This window comes from Engraulis encrasicolus, chromosome 17 (assembly GCF_034702125.1).
Source record: "Engraulis encrasicolus isolate BLACKSEA-1 chromosome 17, IST_EnEncr_1.0, whole genome shotgun sequence".
NCBI classification, from domain to species: domain Eukaryota; kingdom Metazoa; phylum Chordata; class Actinopteri; order Clupeiformes; family Engraulidae; genus Engraulis; species Engraulis encrasicolus.
The window spans coordinates 44341130-44343629 of record NC_085873.1 but is presented as its reverse complement, the minus strand read 5'-3'; the positions used below and the strand labels follow the sequence as shown (position 1 = coordinate 44343629).

The following is a 2500-nucleotide window of genomic DNA, read 5'->3' as shown; positions in this document are numbered from 1 at the left end:
AGTTAATGACAGTTCCTGGGGCTCAAACTCTCTTCAGCCATATATGAAGGTGTGGAAAACACTCTTATTAACCTTATCCTTACTTAACCTTAACCTTAATGGGCTGAATCTAGACAAAAACAGACAATCTGGGTTTGAATGAGTGCTTAAGCCACTGCTGCCTACACAGTATCAGTTGTGTTGTCTTAGCCTGGGAAATCCTATGTTGCTTTGCACATTCCAGTCTGAAAAGCTTGCATGGATTCTATCCCTCAGCGAGGCAACTAGATCTTGGGGGCCAATCAGCAAGTGGGGAGGGGTGGAAAGATGATGATGTGTATTACAGTACTTGACAAACGGAAGCTTTCAGTTTGTTTCAATATACAGTAACTGACACAATTGGCTATGAGCTACATATAGACCAAATGGTAACACTTAATCATAACAGCAAATAAATGGCCGTTAGCAATCGCAAACCACTCCTCTCTATGAGAAATCAGTAGGCGGTCTACAGACCATATCTAACTTGTGGTATGGTCTGGTGTGAACCAAGCAAGCATTGTCTATGGTTATTATCTGAATTGTATGTGTTTTACTGTCAGGAATTTGAAAGTGTAATTCCTAAATGTTGTATGTTGTCAGGCAATTGCCCTTTTCTTTGGATACAGGAATAGCAACTGTAAAATTGTATGAGTGTTTAAACTCTCTTTAATTTAGATGAGCACAATACAAGAACGAGTTAGAATGGCAAGAATAACAAAGAGGAAATTATCTCCGATATTGAAGGTATATCAAGTCTTTAACCATTATTGCAGTGATATTATGACAAGTACTCTAGATTCAGACATCATGACACCTCAAAAGTGCTAAGAAACTATCAGTGATGCTGGTTGCCAAGGAAAATGGTTTGCATAGCAACCATTGCTATGCAGCATTGAATTCTGAGTGGTTCCACCCCTGAAACTGACAGGCATGTCCTAATGAACAAGGGCAGACATAATGACACCACAAAAGTGCTAAGAAACTCTATCCGTGATGCGGGTTGCTAAGGAAAATGCTTTGCCTAGCAACAGTTGCTATGCAACATTGAATTCTGGGTGGCTCCACCCTTGAAACTGATAAGCATGTCCTAATGAACAAGGACAGACATCATGACACCACAAAAGTGCTAAGAAACTCTATCTGTGATGCTGGTTGCTAAGGAAAATGCTTTGCCTAGCAACCGTTGCTATGCAACATTGAATTCTGGGTGGCTCCACCCCTGAAACTGATAAGCATGTCCTAATGAACAAGGACAGACATCATGACACCACAAAAGTGCTAAGAAACTCTATCCGTGATGCTGGTTGCTTAAGAAAATGCTTTGCCTAGCAACCGTTGCTATGCAACATTGAATTCTGGGTGGCTCCACCCCTGAAATTGATAAGCATGTCCTAATGAACACTTGTGCCAAGTTTCATGCTTTTATCACCTTGCGAGCGATTTTTTCACCCATTGCCTAGACTAACAGACCTATCTATAGATAATGGACAAAACCATCATAACTAGAGATGCACCGAATCCTGATTTTTAGGATCCTGCCGGATACCAGATCCACTGCTTAAGATCCTGCCGGATCCGAAACAGGATACCGGACCCTACAAAAGGGTTGAAACACATAGCCTACTCGCACACGTGGGCCCTTTTTATTACGTTGGCTCAAACTATTTTTTAGACTCATTGGCTTACTGCCACACTGCCTGCACTGGCCGCTTCCAAAGTTCTTTCACTCCATGCAGCAATTGGAGTTGTGAAAGACTGACTGAAAAACCTAGGCTAGAGATGCACCAGATCCTGATTTTTAGGTAACTGCCGGATACCAGATCCACTGCTTAAGATCCTGCCCGGATCCGGATCCTGTGAAAAACCCTATTATAACGCCGGATCCGGAACCGGATCTTGGATCCTGTTCATCTCTAATCATAACAAGGCTAAAAGTATCACAAGAAGGCTTCCTGCGGCTGAGGCAGCCACAGAATGATGCTCCCACCACCATATTCATATCATATAACTGAACGGAAACCATGTTTTCAAGGCGTATGGCCTATCCCTTTCTTCACCTAATAGAAGCAGCATTCATGCATCGAAGCTATTCATGCATCTAAGCTTTCCTGTATTCTAATGGGAAGCGTGTGATCTCTGTTGCGCGCGCGCGCGCGTGTGTGTGTGTGTGTGTGTGTGTGTGTGTGTGTGTGTGTGTGTGTGTGTGTGTGTGCGTGCGTGTGTGTGTGTGTGTGTGCGTGCGTGCGTGCGTGCACGTGTGTTTCAGTGTGTGTATCTTACCTGTACTCCAGTGAGAAGCGTGTGATCTCTGTGGTGTTGTGAATCCATTTGAACTCCAATGGCCAGCTGCCCTCTGCCATGCAGGTCAGGACCAGCCTGTTCCTCTCCAGATGCAGCTGACTACGCACCGGCTCTGTCTTGAAGTAGGGAGGCACGTCATCTATGGAGAGAGAGAGAGAGAGAGAGAGAGAGAGAGAGA

At 44.1% G+C, this 2500-nt stretch overlaps 1 protein-coding gene across 1 annotated transcript in view; it reads right to left on the bottom strand.

Moving 5' to 3' along the window:
- LOC134467062 (protein sidekick-2-like) overlaps nt 1-2500 on the bottom strand; it is a 590275-nt gene that overhangs the window by 176173 nt on the left and 411602 nt on the right. The window contains exon 2 of the mRNA XM_063220987.1: nt 2302-2461. Coding sequence (XP_063077057.1) covers nt 2302-2461 — 160 coding nt within the window. The remainder of the gene's footprint in view (nt 1-2301; nt 2462-2500) is intronic.